Here is an 18,774-nt window from a genome sequence, read left to right on the forward strand (position 1 = left end):
TGAATAACATAATCATGAACTTCTATAATCAGAGAAGAATACTCTGTAAATGGCATTTTCCACTCTAGATTTGAAAAAAATGTCTCGTCATAAAACACAATGAGTGTCGTTGAAGTAAACTTCGAATTCATGAAAGGCCAACACGCTATGTATACTCGCTTGCATTTTTTTGCCAATCAGTCCCATTGTTATATATATTTATTGAATTCTTCGGTTATGTCGACAGTATCAAAGTAGGTATGCAATTTTCATACTTACCCTTTTCTTTGGACTCGGCATTTGGTTCAAAACCGTTTGCCTCTTTGTTCGTTGAGAACGTCGTGTAGCCATCCTGCTTTGAAAGACGATCGTACCTACACTGCATATACAACGACCACTCGTACTTGTTTGTAATGTTTATGCATCGGCGTTTTCCCGCCGTAAACCCGTTTCGTAAGCAGTTGTGGGAGCGTTTCGTAATCACATTTTATTGAAAAATCCAAGATATCAATGAGAGAGAAAATTAAATAAATATACAACTTGAAAATTAAATTGGTTTGTAAGACCTTTTCAACTGAAAGTAAAATGTAAATAGACAAATGTACATTCACTTCTTCGTCCTGTAAGCACGGAAATTAGCGCAAGTAGCGTTTTTGTTTTCTACTATGAAGAGTTTCAAAATAGTGACATCGGAACCTCTCTTGACTTTCCATACAAAAAAAGGCAACAACAACAACTTTACTTTTTAATCAATTTCACATTTATTATGTATACTGACAACACATGGAAATTTAATATCCATACAAATTGTAAAAATACTATATTTGTTTTATCAAAGTTGAAAACATCCACACATAAAGCAGACAACCTGATACATGTACGACAAACGCATATTAATTTACACTTTAAGCGTTCTGACACAGGGGCTTGTTGACGATTGGTTATAAGCCATGCATGTTAAGTCAATAAAGCTGGCTTTGCAGAATATGATTAAGCTTTTCACCTAACCAATATCAACAATACTCTGTGATTCTGGGTTAAGAAAATGTCAGAATTTAAAAAATAGAAACTAAATTTATTTAAAACAGGATTATTTTTATGACAGTTATGCAAAACGTTATCTGAAATGTTGATTTTCATGTAATCAAATGTATATAATTTACGTAAATCAATTGAACACAACTCATGTCAGTTAATTTTTCAAAATAATTATTATTGAAAACTCTTTATATTTATTATTTTAAAATAATTAGCAGCAAACCTACTGATAACGATGAAATATTGTTCTATATCATAACTTATTGGTATCTTTGAATAAATAAAGTCATCTGCTGAAATCTTACAAATGTTTGAAACAAATTGGGACTAAACAATGACTGAAAACATAACGACATATGTTTCAACATCTCCAACCTGACATTAATGCACACTTCACATTAAATCAACATAAAAATTAGGAAGGATATCAACAATGTTAAACATGATTTATTTAAGAATCAAGTAAAACACTTAAAATATATTTTCACATCTTTTATGGGAAGGAAAGTATATATACAAATTAAAATTAACATTAAATGATGATGATAGCATGAATATTAACTTCAAAACTGTTGCCTTAAAAAATGTATATCCATATCTTAAAAACATGTATAGCATACATTTTTATCTAAAAATGAAGACAAAACACAGAAAATCTTCTAACACACTAAATTATAAAATTAACCAAGAAGCCAAGACTTCAAATAAAAGTCAAGCATCTCTGTGAAATGGATTTTCTGTTTTCTATGAACAATATTTATGATAAAACCAACAATAAAGTATAAAGTTTACAACCCTTCTAAATCGATTAAACTGATCTAACAACCATCCAAGATGTAAAGTACTGACATCTATATCCGTCACACAATTTATGTAATAAAATCCAAAATACATATCTACTATATTGATTAAGAGATTTCAATCGCTCCCCAAGTTTGCAGTAACATACCATATATATAATGTATTACAAGTGGGTACCATAGATACATCAGAATAATCTTACAAGGACATAGATTACAACCTGTATTGTGACTGTATAGAACAGATTCTGATAAGGATTGAAGTTTCCTTTTGACATTTAAACAGAACCTAAATACGTAACTACTTGACATGATGTATGAAGTGGGTACACAAAATATTACAGAGTATAACGGTACAGCAGAGTATAACACTGATACACACTAACCATGAATATTTTCACTTTAAATGTGAAATATGTAGTAAGAAGTACTGCAAAGTTGTTTTCATTTTTTGAAAATTTTGTGAATTTTTCATTCAGAAATCACCATTCTCTGAAATTAAACTTTGAGAATAATGTCCGTTTCAATTTCTTAAATGACAAATATAGATATACTATAAAAGTTTTGACATCTACATGAATACACACTTCACCAAGCCAAATTTTGGATATTACTACAGAAATTGTCTGACATTTTGTGTAAACTTGTTATTGCAACATTCCCCCAAAACTTTCAATTTCAGTTTTACAGGTATTGATATTCATATAACTTAACTTAATACTTAACTAGTTTCTCTAATGGTATGCTTTTTGCTTACTACATGTACTACCATAAATTATTAAATTATTGTTTTTGATATACAACCTCGGAACCTACAAATATTGTTATTCTCATCAGACAAAAATAAGTAGGTTAAAAACAAAATGGGAATTTAGTTCACATATATAATACAACTAGGGTATAACTGCAATATACATTTCCGAGTAGTAAGTTATCAGAAAACGTGCAATTCTTAAAAATCTTAAAAAACTATACAAAACACAATGCATTCTTAATGCTTTTCATCCAAAATATTGAAAGTAAACAGTACAAAACTATGCGAGATGAAAATGCTACATTCATTTACCTACAAAAAGAAATTCCATGTACAAAAAATTTCCACGAACAAGATGGAATGGCACACTACTATCTAACAAACATACCACTTGTATCTACATCAGCCCTGTCACAAAAAATGGTAGTATTAAAGTAATTTCATATGCTATCCTGATATAGCCCAGTTGTCATTAAAGCATGAACAACCCATTCTTCAACTAGAGGATTTCACTTAATTGGTGATTTCTTATATTTCGCACACATGAATTTCACTTTGAATTCTTATTTCAAATCAGCTATAAATTTCTATCACTCAAGCTCTGATAAAAGTTCTTTAAATGAGTTGACCCCTCCCCATTTCAAACTATAACCACCTCTGGATTCTCAGAACACCTTCAGAATTTTAGTAGAATACTAGAAAGTCAAGATCCATTAGATAATTCCTAGAGTAAGGGGTCAATGATTGTATGGTCCAGCAGTTCAGTGGTGTGTCAACCTGTACAGTATTCTCACCGTAATGCCACTCAGTACTACCAAGAAAAGTGTGGAACATTATCTAACTCTCGGATATACAAATAAAATGGTTATAATTCAGCCCAATTCTGTTAGAAAATGAAAAGTTCTTCAATCTGCATTAGCATGCTATTTACTTGCAGGCACAGAAAGTACACAATGACGACAATAGCACAACTATCAACTAACTTTGTCAAAACATATTGAACATGTCTGAAAACTTGTATGACCTTTCTTCAAAGATAAAACAGAATCTGATGATTTTTTTACATGAAAACATGGAAGTTCATACAGACACATAACTGATCACAACAGAATTTTGTTAAAATAACAAGGAAATATATTTTGTTTTCTATAAAATTCCAGATTCAGGCAGAGGAGTGATCGCATTATGGATCTATAAGGTGTTCTGTGTATAAATTCCTTTAGACAACAAGGCCAAGTATTCATAAAAAAGTATTAGTCATAAAAAAAAATAATAATATACATATGATCTGGGAATGAAGAGTTCTGTTAACAGCACCCAAAATAAACATCTTATAAAATTTTCACACATGATACTACATACAGTAGTCTGATCTTGGTTGAGCAAATCAAGTGCCGATTTGATAGTTGTGAATATGTGTATACTTAGTGTATATACCAGTATTCTTTACAAACCTTACTTACCATACTTATCTATGTAAGCATATAAGTATACATCTGCTGTATATGTAGCTGTACCTATAACTACAGCAGGCGTATACCTATGTACATGTACACGTTTACTGGTACACCTAGCTATGTACCTGTACACATCTTGACTTATTTACAGTAAATTACCTAAATTTTGTCAACACCTGTCCAACACTTCTCTGTAATCTCATCATAGCAGTATCTATTTATTAATTTATTAATCAGATGTCCTCTTTCACAGTAGGTGTGCACATGATCTGGATACAAGTGTTGCATCTGATGTGTAAAGTGACCACATACAAACACATCAAGGTTGCAGTTTCCATTTCAGTGATTACTTCAGATGTTCTGAATTGTAAATATTTTCTAAATCTTCTCAAATCCAAACAAATCAATTTTCAATTTTCCTTCATTTCACTCAAAATGTACTCCACAAGTGGTACACTCATGTTGCTTACTGCACTGCAATGAGACTGGACAGCATTTCAGACATAGCTTATTTACACATGTGTTTATAAACAGGCCTAAAATGCAGATAGAAAATGGGCTAACTAGTACAAAAAGTTGATGTACGACAATCGATATACAATAGACATACAACCAACTTACTACTATTGAACATTTGTACCAGTATGTCTTGTCGAAATGAAGATCACTTGTCCACACAAAACCGTACGAAAGGGCTGACAGATTCGGTGATATATGTAGGAATGACGTCAAGGGGAGATAACTTCAGATAATATGTTAAAAATGAATAATTGGTGAAAGCATTGCATCATATACATGATCAGGGCGTAGTGATGAAAGTATAGGAATATCTGGGTACCACAGAGAAAACATCAACAATATCAAATAAAAGTCAGATATTAATTATTATAAAGTTATCTTACGATCCAAACATCTGATATTATAAAATGTTATTAATTAGTAGGTACTGTAATTAACACTGAATTAGAATAACAGGATTACACCTTGTGTACAACAATGAATATGTAGGTCAACAAGAAATCTGTCTACTTGACAATCCATGTCATTGTAAAATAATATCTCAGATCTTAAAACCAGCATTTAGCTTTTTTTCTTCATTAAAATCATTTCATTTTCTCAACAGTCTTAATTTTTTCAACATTAAAAAAAATATAAACATCAATTTTAACCTGACATGTTCCTCTGATTCAGATGAACAAAGATGCTAACATTGCTAATAATATGACAATAAGATGAACTGTTCAGAAACGATGTGTAAATGGTTTCCACTGTTGCCAGGTTCAGCTTCCTCATCATCTTTATCGGCAGTATGACAATTTAATCAACTTGATGTTTAATCAGTCACGTTAACTCCAAAGCAGATATTCCTTACCATACAACTGATTTAAGTTTAATACTATAAACACTGCATTAATCTTCCAGTGAAAATACTTCTATCAATCAGAGCATTAAAAGCTAAATGAGAATCTAAGAAAGAAATTGTTTGTAGACTATAACTACACTTCATTTGATAAAATGAGTGTTAAATCAATTACTTTTCATATTTGTTTTTATATGTTTTAATCTACAGCAGTAAATCATGTTCTTGCAGGGCCTGCAGACTTCCTTCATTCATGAAACCACCAAAACTTGCTTTTCTACACCTCTTGCAATATCTTTAAATTAATATGTTTTATAAGACATCTGATGTAGCTCTGAATACTTAGACCATATGTTAAGCACCTTCACTTTTCTGTGGAGGCATATGAACAAGTTTTGATATAAAATGTCTAATGAGTTTCAATGGATAAATGACTAAGGCCTGCGACATGCTTCTTTTTTCAGGTCCTTAGGGCCTCCTTAGCAATACATTTTACTGTTGAATGAGCTTCTCAAAGCTCGAAGAACAACGACATCATGATAATGTTTAGAGTGCCTTTTCTTTTCCTACACCACGTTCCCATGCACTGCGTGTCTGGACTTAATCCACCAAATGACTAATGAAATGATATTATGACAGTTTGACAGCTTACTTTTCTATGGTCTAGACAACAGCGTCTGTGAATCCATCATGTATTTAGTTCAATGAATTTGATATGCTATGCTATATAAATTTATCTCCGTATGATGAAAATTTGAGAAGGGAGACAATTCTAGATCACGCAGTGCAATAATGAAATAAGTTGACAGCCAATGACCTGTAATGGTGTAAAGCTGTAGTTTCCATGTTGATGATAATGTCCTGAGTTAGTTGTTATATAGATTTGCGTACGGTCCACCTTGACCCCGTGTGGGGTACGGAGATTTCTCCTGGCATCGTGCCATCTCGTAAACGACGTCATCGGTCATAGACATTGGAGGGTCTCGTCGCAGATAGTGGATCAGAAGGGAGAGGAAAATAATGGTTAAAAACTGCAAGAAAAATAAAATGACTGATAAATACTGATACAAGAAGCAGACAGGGGTTGCAGTTACACAACCTTCAATACAAAGTTTACAACTGTAGCAACTTTAAAGTTTTCTTTTATTGATTCATAAATTTCATTATACATTTGTATAGATGATATGGTTTTATGTTTCTTTTAAATCTTTATTATAAAATACACACTGGAGTACTGTAATTATTGAAGTGGAGAATTTGGGGTTACAGTGTTCTAATTGTTGATTCCTTCGTGTAATACTTACCACAACTGATACTATAGATATGCCCACTGCACATATAATGAAGAACTGTTCCTTAAGAAAATCCACAATGGCTTTACCACAACCCTGAAAATATACATAGCCAATTATTAAAATCATAAGACCATACACAGGTAAGTAAATTTTTAATCATGGATTTAATGAATTAGCAGTAGTACAATGTGACCTTGTGTGGTGATACAACAACATGACTTTGTGTGGTGATACTACAACATGACCTTGTGTGGTGATACTACAACATGACCTTGTGTGGTGATACTACAACATGACCTTGTGTGGTGATACTACAACATGACCTTGTGTGGTGATGTGTGGTGATACTACAACATGACCTTGTGTGGTGATACTACAACATGACCTTGTGTGGTGATACTACAACATGACCTTGTGTGGTGATGTGTGGTGATACTACAACATGACCTTGTGTGGTGATACTACAACATGACCTTGTGTGGTGATACTACAACATGACCTCGTGTGGTGATACTACAACATGACCTCGTGTGGTGATACTACAACATGACCTCGTGTGGTGATACTACAACATGACCTCGTGTGGTGATGTGTGGTGATACTACAACATGACCTTGTTTGGTGGCACTACAACATAACCTTGTGTGGTGATACTACAACATCACCTTGTGTGGTGATGTGTGGTGATGTGTGGTGATACTACAACATGACCTCGTGTGGTGATACTACAACATGACCTCGTGTGGTGATACTACAACATGACCTTGTGTGGTGATACTACAACATGACCTTGTATGGTGATGTGTGGTGATACTACAACATGACCTTGTGTGGTGATACTACAACATGACCTTGTGTGGTGATTATCCTATATGGTGAATCCTATCATGGTTTCAAGCTCTGTTGATTTACATTCTAAACATTATAGTACACATCTGCTTGTTTACTATGTGATTGTCTTGAGCTTGTTGTATGACTGGCATAACCTTTCCTTCTGTAAATCTTAGCTACAAGACTAATATAAACTCTCCTTGATGTCTATCTTGTCTGTAGGTTCATAACACAACTAGTACAAACTCACTTTTTTGTTAATCTCCTCAGTTGGATCGTTACGCTGATTAGAGTGGTCACTGCTCTTGTACATGTTGCAGTACTTGCTGTCTGGTGATGTGGAGGCCTTTATGTACCAGTAACTGCTACAGCAGCTCAGCGGAGCTGTGTTCTTACTGTTAGCCTCCACATTAGCATCTGTGTTACCGATGACAGTGGCCCAGTCTGATCCTTTGTAGTCCTCAAAGTTCACACCACCACAGCAATGCAGCTGTAAAGAAAACAATATCATATTGTGTATCATTGGACTTATATATGAAATTCAGTTTCAATAATTATGGAATATTTCATCAATTTTAAAAGTAGGATTTGTTTTCTTTTCTTTAAAAAATACTTGACCTCTCTGACCTTGACTTTTTACCTGGTGAATCTGGTCATTAGTGATATGATTTTTTGGTTGCTTAAGTATCATACAAAATATCAATCAGTTTTGGAAGGGTTGCAAAATCTCAATCATTTAGAATGTTGGCTTAAATAACATCAGGTGAAATTCTGAGGCATGTGATAGCGTTTAATAGGAAACTGAGAAAGGGACAGGACTTCTGTTGACGTGGTTGCGTCCTTGGGCAAAACACTTTACTCTATTTGCTCTTTAATGGAATGTGATTGACCTCCCATTTGTTGTTCAGTGTGGTAAACAACTACAAGGAAACCCTGCCTGAAAATGACCCTGAATATTCATTGGGTGATCAACAATCAGCAGTTTTGAATTTTTTTAAAAAAATGACACGTAAATTTTATTTTGACATTGGTGCCAGCCTTGACATTTATTTTGAAGACAATGACTTTCTTGTTGTTTTGAAACTTTAAACTTAAAGTAAGACTTGGGAATGCTGATTATTTTAGACACTCTGCTTCCTTACTTCTATGCATCAAGGTTTGCTAAGCGAGGACAAGCAACATTTCACACACGGAAAGAAAGAACCAATTATCCCTTTTCTCAAATTTGTTTTTGTAAACTTGATTTTTGTGTAGATTTCTCTCAAATTTGTTTTTGTAAACTTGATTTTTGTGTGGATTTCTCTCAAATTTGTTTTTGTGTAAGATAAAAAAAAACCTCTTGATTTCAGTGGGCATCATGCAGACACAATATAGGTCTGCTGCTGTCAGAACATCTTATTGCAGACTGATGTAAAGTGTTCGATAACAGCCTGTGGTTTAATGGATCTTACAGGTAATTTTTATCAAGAGATTTGAAAACGTGTTAATGCCACAAGGAAACAAAAGAACTATTTCAACATATCAAACTCTATCTTCTGCATTGTTTACAAATTACGGGGATAGTCTCCTTTATGCCAGTAATGAGTCTGGCTAGGGAGATGGTCAATGTAACAAAGCCCTAGACTGACCGATCTATCACTGACCACAGGGAATGGTGGATTATTGGTGTTTATAGCATCATCACTCCAGGAATTTCTGACCATTGATTTACATAGGGATGACTGACCACCATATGTGATACTTTTCTTATAGCTGTCACAATATACAAGCAACACTGTAAAGGCTGTATTTTTTCTCAACATGCTGCACTTTTTGTGGTTTTACCAAAAACTTAAAAGCTGAAGGGATGTATTTTTCACAGACGACATGAAATGGTCTTCCTCTATTAATTCCATTTTTCAAGCTATCAGTTTTTCATCAATTAATTCCATTCCCGAAAACAGCAAAAATAAAACCCCGGCATTTTCATTAAATAAAAATCTTTTTGTTTCGCAACATTTGATTCACATCAACATGAAATTTGTTTTAACACAATGATAGTATCTGAAAATTATAGATAAAGCTGTAGAGCTTATAGCATCAAATTATGGAAGATTATAACAAGGAAATAATTAGGTTAATAATGAAATCAGACACAATAATCATAATATGTTGTTATAAATATGGATTAAGTCATGCATGAAACATGGACAATGCAGGGTTTGTTTTAAAACAGATTAGATATATCAACAACACAAAATATAATGCTCAGGATTATATGGACTGAAAGTAGGGTGTTTACTGTATTATAGGGGCTGGAAGTACTGAGTATGATTTCGTATAGTGGAGTAGAGGATTAAATACTGTCTTATTATACAGACTGGGAGTAGAAGGTATACTGTCCTAGTGGGAGTAGGGATGTTTAATGTCTTATAAGGGCTGGAAGAAGAGAATATATTCTCTTATAAGGATCAGGAGTAGGGGTACATACTGCCTTAGTGTAGAAGGGAGAAGAGGATACACTGCCCTATAAGGACTAGAGTAGGGGTACATACTGCCTTATTGGAGCAGGGAGTAGAGGATACACTGCCCTATAAGGACTAGAGTAGGGGTACATACTGCCTTATTGGAGCAGGGTGTTTTGGTTACACTGCCCTATAAGGACTAGAGTAGGGGTACATACTGCCTTATTGGAGCAGGGAGTAGAGGATACACTGCCCTATAAGGACTAGAGTAGGGGTACATACTGCCTTATTGGAGCAGGGAGTAGAGGATACACTGCCCTATAAGGACTTGGAGTAGGGGTACATACTGCCTTATTGCAGCAGGGAGTATAGGATACACTGCCCTATAAGGACCGGGAGCAGGGGTACATACTGCCTTATTGTAGCAGGGAGTAGAGGATACACTGCCTCATAAGGACTAGGGGTAGAAAGTTTTCTACATTATAGGGGCTAGGGATAGGATGATTACTTTAGGAGTGCTACATACAAGACATAGTATGGGTAATAGGTGTGCCTACCTCAACCTGCATGTAGTCTATTGCGCTGGTGATGACATTGTCCTTTCCATACTGGGTTTTCACTACAGTTGTCAATAACTGAGATTTCTGTATCGTATCTTCCAACTGTTGTCATTGAAAGTCAAACCATAATTTAGTTCACAAAGCACATATTGATATTTTTTCATTGGTATATATAAAGAGCAATTTTCACTTGTATCAAATCCAAGTAATAGAATTGGACAAACTTCAAATAATAACTTTAACAGTATTTTTTTTATTTATTTCATAAAGTCTTCTCTTAGAAGAAATGTAATTGCATGGTAGCCCAAGAAATTGATGTTGGACGTAACAATCTTATAATTTTTTAACTTACCTCTACTCTGTAAAAGTAGCCCAATACAACACTGACTACCAGCAGCAAAAATAACAGCACGGAAAAGATTAGAAACTGAAACAGACAAAACAAAACATTTCAGTAAATGCGCAGCAATTTCCTCAAAGGTTATGTTTAACAAAATCAAGGAACTGTAAAGGTTGAGTAAACAATATATTTTTTGACTGATCTGGAATCTTAGATTGTCAGCTCAAACCCAGGTCATTGTAATGTAATTTTTGTAGGATAGACAGAGGATTTACTCCAAAACAGTTAACAACAATGTATTATGAATCTGGTTTTATTACACAGATTTGGTACTGTAAGCAGCACACCAATAAATTATAGAGAATTTGATTTCATGAATAAAAGATTCCCTGAGGGATGAATATAATACTTTCAGAAACCTCAGCATTTCTCCTAAAATATGGATTATGCTGATTCTCAATTGATGTGTGTCTGATATTTCATACATTACAGTATTTATTCATTGATAAGCCCAAGCAGATGCTTAGCAATAAGCCCAATCTTCACTTTTACATGAATATCTTCAATTGCATACAAACAACATACCAGTGGTGGAAATTTAGTTTCAAGTGGACACATGCTATAGATTTAGATATATAGTTAAGTATATTTATTATCATTTTCAAAACCTTTTCTTTTTGTTTTCGTAAAAATAAGACCAAACATTCCAAATAAATAATTGATAAATGTAATTGACTTATCAAGAGAGCATTCCTGAGAAAATTCAATAATGGTTTAAAAAAACTGTTGAGTTTCTGTTCCTGTAACAAATTTCCAAATTTACATTACTACTCATTATACACTTTTCTGTTTAACTCCTGATCAGAGAGGAAATGAACTCAATAGCTATTAACTTTGTAGAAGTCTGCCAAACTAAAAAAACCACAAATACATGGCTACACAATGGATCTGTAATGAGATTTGGAGAGTCACCAGCTCTTCCTGGAATAGTACCCAATTCAAATGCATGCTTCTTCCTAATTTGATCTGGTACATAATCCTAGTGAATTGGAGGCTAGACAAAGATTGATATTGTACCTGTAGTATTAAAAGATTGTTTCTATGTCCTATATATTCAGGCAATATCCTGGGTGTTTGGTTTTACTGTATAGTATTAAGTTAACAAGGATTATCAACTGAAGGCAGTGAGACTTTGATGTCCATATCTCATGTCTGTCCCTCATCAATGCTTATCTATTTATCATATTGTGTGATCATCAAACATTAACATGCTCCATCGTTTGAATTGTCCAATTACAACATTTGTTTATGTCCTCACTCTAAATTGGTTGATTCTGAGATTTAGTCTACAGATGATTCAAACTAAATTTCTCCTGGTCTATTCCTAACACAAAGAATTAAAGAGTACGGTAAGTGTTTACATACATTCAAGTTTGTTTAATACTAAATGATACTGTCAAAGCATCATGCCAATTTTATTTTAAAAACCTATTTTCTGTTTGCTTCTATGAGAGAAAAGCGGATTTTATTCAAAACAAGAACCAGTCAGGTCATCTTGGATTTTGGAAACATGGGTATTGATTGAAATTGTTTACAGCATGCATGTAATTTACAGTACAGCATCTAATCAGGGGTCAATTTTGTCCATCTGAAACTTTAAACCATCTTTCATGAAATTTTCAGAATTTTGGCAGAAATTCAATAGCAATACCATATTTTGTTGATTATAAGCTGCACCTTTCTTCCTTTTGAGTCAGACTTCTATACTGGTGCGGCTTATATGTGGACAAAAAAAACAAATCAGTGTACCAGAAGGAGATGGTACTTAGTATTTTTACAAGTACCTGACCGTCATGTGTTTGTGACTGAAACAAATCATCCAGAACCATCATTTGCAATCGTATACAGAATGATTTGCAGATTAAAATGAAAATAACATTCTCGAAGATTTGATAAATGATATCTTTTAATATGAATCATAATAATAACTTGTGAACTTTCGTGGTTACTTCTAAGCCATAGCAGGAGTTAACAATAGCCTTTTGCATCCTGGGATCGATAGGTCATCAGGTTATTCGTAAAGTTCTAGAACAACTACCATGCGTGTTTACGATATGAATGGCTTCGTGTAATTTACGGAAAAATATAATATTGGACTACAAGAATTTGATAAGCATTCTAGGGATTTTGTTAATATTTACCAGTACAGACACCTATGGAGAGATTGTAAACCATACGTAATGTCAGGCCTATATCTTTCTGTAGACAATCTGTGAAGGCACCCAGGCCAAATAAGTTTGATATTTGCTATTTTACGTTTTTTTTAACTATATCAATAAAATAAACGATTATCTGTGTATAATTCATTTGCAAACTTTATAAAATGTGTCGCTGGCGATCTTGACAAATTGCTCTCTGTTGTCTGTTATATCAATGAACTTTGGTCAACGTAACGGTTACGTCATCCTAACAAAGGGTGGGACTTATATTTCGATGCGGTTGATATGTGGATCAAATAAAAAAATATAGGTAAAAATCGGCTCTGCGGCATTTATACCAGTGCAGCTTATAACTCCCAAAATATGGTGTAGACTTTACACATGACCTAATAAACAATTGACAGCACAAATAGGCATCACCACACATTGATTTCTACTGATGAAGTGATACTGAAATTTCATAATCAATTTATTGAATACAAAACCAATGGACTATTTATAACTGATCATCAAAACAAAACTATTTCTAAATATGACCTGTCCCGGTTCTTGACCTTTGGCAATCTTTTGTGTCGTTTTGTTTGTTACTTATTTTGTTTTGCTTCTTTTTTTTTTTTGCTTTATAAACTGAAAACATGTTGACTATTTATCAATTAAAGATACAGTATGTGGGTAACAGGAATCCAGTCCCTGGTGAGAGAGATTTGATCTTTTACCAGTAAGAACAGGAAAGATCCAACAGAATAGAGCAGATCATGTTAATTACATTATTGATTTTCCTGGAGGATTTATTTTCATTAATTTATGTTTACTCTGTAAATGTCCACAAAATGATACTAAGGTAAAAATTGGAAGGAAAATAAGCACAAATGACTTTAGTATAAATAAATATTTTTGTAAAACTACAATAGTTGAGCCCCACAATAATATATCATAAAACAGCCTTTAATCAAACAAATTTAATTAATTTATTCTATTTATCATTAAATTTATCATAAATTTGTATTACAGGCTATCTGGTCTCTTCTAATGACTGACAATAAGAATCTTACTCGATCACATCTAACCAAGTTATCCTCTAACCTACCTTGGTACCTGGTAAAGATGTAACCTACCTGATAAAGATGTAACCTACCTGGTAAAGATGTAACCTACCTGATAAAGATGTAACCTACCTGGTATAGATGTAACCTACCTGGTAAAGATGTAATCTACCTGGTAAAGATGTAACCTACCTGGTAAAGATGTAATCTACCTGGTAAAGATGTAACCTACCTGGTATAGATGTAACCTACCTGGTAAAGATGAAACCTACCTGGTATAGATGTAATCTACCTGGTAAAGATGTAACCTACCTGGTAAAGATGTAACCTTCCTAGTAAAGATGTAACCTACCTTGTAAAGATGTAATCTACCTGGTAAAGATGTAACCTACCTGGTAAAGATGTAATCTACCTGGTAAAGATGTAACCTACCTGGTATAGATGTAACCTACCTGGTAAAGATGAAACCTACCTGGTATAGATGTAATCTACCTGGTAAAGATGTAACCTACCTGGTAAAGATGTAACCTTCCTAGTAAAGATGTAACCTACCTGGTAAAGATGTAATCTACCTGGTAAAGATGTAACCTACCCGGTAAAGATGTAACCTACCTGGTAAAGATGTAACCTTCCTAGTAAAGATGTAACCTACCTGGTAAAGATGTAATCTACCTGGTAAAGATGTAACCTTCCTAGTAAAGATGTAACCTACCTGGTAAAGATGTAACCTACCTGGTAAAGATGTAACCTACCTTGTAAAGATGTAATCTACCTGGTAAAGATGTAACCTTCCTAGTAAAGATGTAACCTACCTGGTAAAGGTGTAACCTACCTGGTAAAGATGTAACCTACCTAGTGTAGATGTAATCTACCTGGTAAAGATGTAACCTACCTGGTAAAGATATAACCTACCTGGTAAAGATGTAACCTTCCTAGTAAAGATGTAACCTACCTGGTAAAGATGTAACCTACCTTGTAAAGATGTAATCTACCTGGTAAAGATGTAACCTTCCTAGTAAAGATGTAACCTACCTGGTAAAGGTGTAACCTACCTGGTAAAGATGTAACCTACCTAGTGTAGATGTAATCTACCTGGTAAAGATGTAACCTACCTGATAAAGATGTAACCTATCTGGTAAAGATGTAATCTACCTGGTAAAGATGTAACCTACCTGGTAAAGATGTAACCTACCTTGTAAAGATGTAACCTTCCTGGTAAAGATGTAACCTACCTGGTAAAGGTGTAACCTACCTGGTAAAGATGTAACCTACCTGGTATAGATGTAATCTACCTGGTAAAGATGTAACCTGCCTGGTAAAGATGTAACCTACCTGGTAAAGATGTAACCTACCTGGTAAAGGTGTATAGGGATGTTTTTGTTATTCAGACAAGAGGTATGTTGTATAGGTGTTAAGCTTGATATAGATGTATCTATTTCTAAAGACTTACAGAACCATACACAACACAAATATTTTACTATTCTACCTAGACCATATATACTTCTTCTCTGTTTTAGACTGACGAAAAGAGAAATTAAAGTAATGGACTGTGTACAAATTTGCATCCAGGACCTACAACCTTATGGACAATACATTAAGCCTTCTTGCTACCAACTAAGCTGCTCTTTCCCATATAGTCACACTGTCAAATTCGAAAAAAGTATCTTATACAGTTTTGTAACCCTATAAATTATATTAGACTAACCTCATTCAAAAAGATGAAGAATCTATTGAGATCCTGAGGGGGTAGAATAAAATCAGTTTATTGATTTTGCACTGTTACGTTTTTATTGTAGATACTATTCTGTGTGTAGTGCTACCTGAAGCACTGAGTGTGGCTTATGCTTTCTGAGAGGAGGTAGTTCATGTAACAGTCACACTAATTGTGATGTATGTTATACGAAATGATTGATTATCAGCTATTCTGAATCCAAACTTCCATTTGCAATCTTTTTCTCCTATACAGTACATATCAGGTGCTAGCACAACAAAACCACAGCTGTCTGACATACAAATACAACACAGTATACTGCCTTTTAATTCCAGAGGAGGCAAAAAAACCTTACAAACTGACATTAGGCAATCTCAATTGAGAATCTGTCAACATCTGTCATGTACCATATTTACCTAACAAGCCCATCCATGTGTATTGCTGTTTTGTCAAATTATAAACCATTGTCTCCCAATAAACCAAGGTATTAAATTGTATTTCATTATCCTACAATAAGCCTAACAGGACATGAATTATGAAGTAAAACATTAGCCCTTCCTCTCCCCGGGCTTATGTTTATGGCCATGTCTATTGTGCAATAAGCCAAATCAGTGGGTAGGCTCTTTTCAGGACTATGAAATAACAAGACAAACTTGTATTTCTGCTGTCTTCCTTGAAACTCCAAGGATTACAATATTTTTCACTCTCAGCACCCCATTTGCGACACAATGTGGACAAGATGACAAGACTAGTTTGATCCTTAGATGTACATCAAACGAATCTTGAGGTCATGTAACAGTACATTGTAATGGATTTGAAGTTGGATGTCACTCCTCTGTAATCTTCAAAAGGAGTGCATCAGTCTATGATTGGTCAGTTTTTTCTCCTGCAACCAATCAAATTAATTCATTTGTGCCTTCAATTTTGCCACATGTTCCAGGGGTGCACAGAACAAAAGTGATCTAATTCTCCAGAGTATCAAGGATGATCTGCTTTATACTCACCACAACAAGACACACAATATTTGGTTTGACAGCACCTATCATGCCAATCACCCCAAACAAGAGGATGAAGCTGCCCCCCGCGATGAACAGGTACACATAGATACGATAATCCTGAAGTTCGACTGCAGCTTGTACATACTGTTTAATCCAAATGTCCAACAAAAACCACAGAGAAAAGCCTAGGATGGCTGCTCCTATCAGCTGTAATATACAAAACATAAAATCTTATAAAATATCAGTCTCAGCAGCTAAACATGACAACATAAAGACATTTCTTCAGAGCTTATCAGTAAACAGTATAAAAGTAATCACCATATTTTCTGGACTATATGTTTTTAACTCGGCAGTCTGGCGTGTGGCCTATATACCAGACAGCTATGTACCAAAAAATAAATCAGTGGAATAAATAGAAAAATAAAAAAAGAACAGCGTCATTTGGACATCGCTTCCGGACCATTAGGTAATTTGGAACGGCCATTTTGTCAAATCAAATTCTAGAACGCCATGCTTGTTTACAATAAGAATGGCTTCCTATAACTTAAAAGAAATAATATGGGACTATAAGAATCTTATCAGCATGCAAGAGCCTTCGCTAATATTCAACAGTAAAGACACAGATTGGGATATTGTTAAGTAAACCGTGCGTAATGTCAAGCCCTGAACGAAGATGACCAGTGAAGGCACCCAAGCCAAACAAGTTCCATAATTGCTATTTTACATTTTTCAAACACATCTATAAAATAAAGAACTATCTGTGTATAATTACTTTGCAAACTTATATCATTATATTATATTACTATATTCTGTTGTCTGTTATATCAATGAACTTTGGTCAACATAATGGTTACCCATCGTAAGATGGGTGTGGCTTAAATTGCAGTGCGTCTTATAATATGTAGATCAAATTGAATAAAAATCACTAAAAACCAGCCCTGCGGTTATACTCAGGTGCAGTTTATAGCCTGGAAAATATGGTATTTCTTCAAAACCAGTCATTAACTAGAAGAATATACTTATATTTGTATTGACAGTATTGGAAATGTAATGTTCTACTGTCTGACTGACTAGGTAGCCTTCAGCTGATGGCTGAAATCTGCTGACACACAACTTCTATAACAGTGCCCATAGCTAGTAAGATTCCACATTTTGATAAAAATGTTCTCTGTGGACCAATATGCTAATACATACAGCTGAAACAAAGCAAGTCTGATCTGAGACAATTGAGTTAGGCCCCACCTCAACAGTGGGTCATAAATGAATTAGCTCAGACAGGCAGTCATTTCTGCCTAACTGTATCTTATGTACACGATAGATACAATATATACCACCACAACCTTGACTATGAACTCCGGATATGTCAGTTCCTGGTCACAAAAATATTGCCGTATTGAGCAACATACTGGAAGTCCACCACATACTTTCCTGAGTTACTGGAGTTAAATGTCTTGTCCAAGGACACAACCAGAGCTATTGGAGGTAAATGTCTTGTCCAAGGACACAACTAGAGCTATTGGAGTTAAATGTCTTGTCCAAGGACACAACCAGAGCTATTGGAGGTAAATGTCTTGTCCAAGGACACAACTAGAGCTATTGGAGGTAAATGTCTTGTCCAAGGACACAACCAGAGCTATTGGAGGTAAATGTCTTGTCCATGGACACACCCAGACATATTGGAATTAAATGTTTTGACAAGGACACAACCAGAGCTATTGGAGGTAAATGTCTTGACCAAGATCACAACCAGAGCTATTGGAGGTAAATGTCTTGTCCATGGACACAACCAGACCTATTGGAATTAAATGTTTTGACAAGGACACAAACAGAGCTATTGGAGGTAAATGTCTTGTCCAAGGACACAACCAGAGCTATTGGAGGTAAATGTCTTGACCAAGGACACAACCAGAGCTATTGGAGGTAAATGTCTTGTCCAAGGACACAA

At 34.5% G+C, this 18,774-nt stretch overlaps 1 protein-coding gene across 1 annotated transcript in view; it reads right to left on the reverse strand.

The window, feature by feature from the left end:
• Nucleotides 1-716: 716 nt before the first annotated feature.
• Nucleotides 717-18,774, reverse strand: part of LOC132545382 (CD151 antigen-like) — a 42,661-nt gene continuing 24,603 nt past the window's right edge. Inside the window, exons 2-7 of the mRNA XM_060209064.1 lie at nt 16,836-17,036; nt 10,871-10,945; nt 10,516-10,620; nt 7,765-8,004; nt 6,693-6,776; nt 717-6,419 (exon numbers count right to left, since the gene is read on the reverse strand). Of these exons, the coding sequence (XP_060065047.1) occupies nt 6,255-6,419; nt 6,693-6,776; nt 7,765-8,004; nt 10,516-10,620; nt 10,871-10,945; nt 16,836-17,036 (870 nt within the window). The 3' untranslated portion in view covers nt 717-6,254. The remainder of the gene's footprint in view (nt 6,420-6,692; nt 6,777-7,764; nt 8,005-10,515; nt 10,621-10,870; nt 10,946-16,835; nt 17,037-18,774) is intronic.

This window comes from Ylistrum balloti, unplaced genomic scaffold, assembly GCF_031769215.1.
Source record: "Ylistrum balloti isolate Yb309-2 unplaced genomic scaffold, AGI_CSIRO_Ybal_v1 Utg369846, whole genome shotgun sequence".
NCBI classification, from domain to species: Eukaryota; Metazoa; Mollusca; class Bivalvia; order Pectinida; family Pectinidae; genus Ylistrum; species Ylistrum balloti.